The 1,370-nt window shown below is 41.2% G+C and overlaps 1 protein-coding gene across 1 annotated transcript; it reads right to left on the bottom strand.

Moving 5' to 3' along the window:
* Nucleotides 1-247: 247 nt before the first annotated feature.
* On the bottom strand, nt 248-1,096 carry LOC122800340 (neuromedin-U receptor 2-like). The gene has a single exon (XM_044069789.1). It carries the CDS (start codon nt 1,094-1,096, stop codon nt 248-250), a length of 849 nt encoding a protein of 282 aa, XP_043925724.1.
* Between the last annotated feature and the right edge of the window lie 274 nt (nt 1,097-1,370).

Raw genomic sequence — 1,370 nt, 5'->3', positions numbered from 1 at the left:
TTGCAGTATACTATGTTAGTTTTTAATCAGATGCCTCTTTTGACTTTCATTTGTATTTGGTTCTTGAACATTTAATGAAAATGTTGTAAAATACATTCCATTAGATATGCAAACAGATAGATGGATGCACACCTACTTATATGAAAATGCCAGCTATAGATATGTGGCCTGACAGGTCTACGTGAATGTTGTTATTAGATATTCCTGCTGTACGTTATGGCAGAAATGTAGGATATCATTACACTACTCACCTGGTTTTGCAACAAGGCTTCCATACTTTTGTAAAAACCGCTGCCTTTAATGCCCGACTTCCGCTGATGTACAGTACTGGGGTGGTGAATGGGTTCAGTCTGACCAGAAAACCAAAGGGGTCTGTGGCATAATTGTTTGTTCTGAAGCCGTATGGGGTCATTTTGATCAGACACTGATTAATGAAACTTGGAGACCAGAGGGTCAGAAAGGTCAGAGTGACGAGAATGATAAGCCTCAGTGATGCCTTCTTACTGTCTCTGTCTTGACTGTCAGGTTCTCGGGAGAGCTGGTACGTGGCAATGAGGTAGAGCTTCAGATTCAGGCCTATCATGGCAAAGAAGGTGCAAACAGTGGCTCCTAGTGCTGTGACCCCATTTATCTTGGCAGCCACCTCTTGTGTAACCAGGTTATATATCAGTGTTTGTGAAAATGTGTAGACCCATATGAAAACACATACAGCTATGGTTTTGGGTTCAGTAATCTGCCTGGAGTAGAAGTAAGGATGGGAGATTGCCACATACCGATCCAGTTGGGCAGTAAAGATGGTCAAAAAACTAATTCCCAGAAGGGAGGGTAGTATGTAGAAAGTACTGTTCTTGGGAGGGTAGTTTTCACGGACATCAAAAAGACCATTATAATATATGCCAAGCCCTGTGAATAGGTCACTGACACTGGTATTTAACATGTAGATGAATCGGTTCTCCTTTCTTAGTGACTTGGTGGTCAAGATAGCCAAGACAACAGATCCACTGACAAACACAATGGCCGTGGCTAGTAAAATGTATGTGATAAATATGGCTAAGCCATCCACCGTGTCAAGAGGCACAGATAGTTGGATGGTCATCTCATGTACAGATGTATAATTCTGAACAAACTACTGTCATGCAGAAGGACAGGATCATACAGATAAAGCAGTCTGCATTTATAGTTCTTTGTCAGAACGTAAAGCAACTCCTCAGGCTTTCATATGAATAACAGGTACCCTTAGAGAAGCTGCAATGGTCCGCTGGGGGCACTTGCAGCAAATTATGCCCAGGTGTGATTAACTATTAACTGCAATTATTTTTAAAAGAAAAACAGAAATCATGAATCAACAAACATTGGCTTAAAGACAGACA

This window comes from Protopterus annectens, chromosome 4.part0, assembly GCF_019279795.1.
Source record: "Protopterus annectens isolate FY-2018-M chromosome 4.part0, PAN1.0, whole genome shotgun sequence".
Classification (NCBI taxonomy): domain Eukaryota; kingdom Metazoa; phylum Chordata; order Ceratodontiformes; family Protopteridae; genus Protopterus; species Protopterus annectens.
The sequence above is the reverse complement of the archived record's forward strand: the minus strand, read 5'-3'. Positions and strand labels throughout refer to the sequence as shown.

Excerpts from the sequence above, each read along its gene's own strand:
- LOC122800340 (XM_044069789.1), bottom strand. The coding sequence starts at position 1,096 with ATGACCATCCAACTATCTGTGCCTCTTGACACGGTGGATGGCTTAGCC.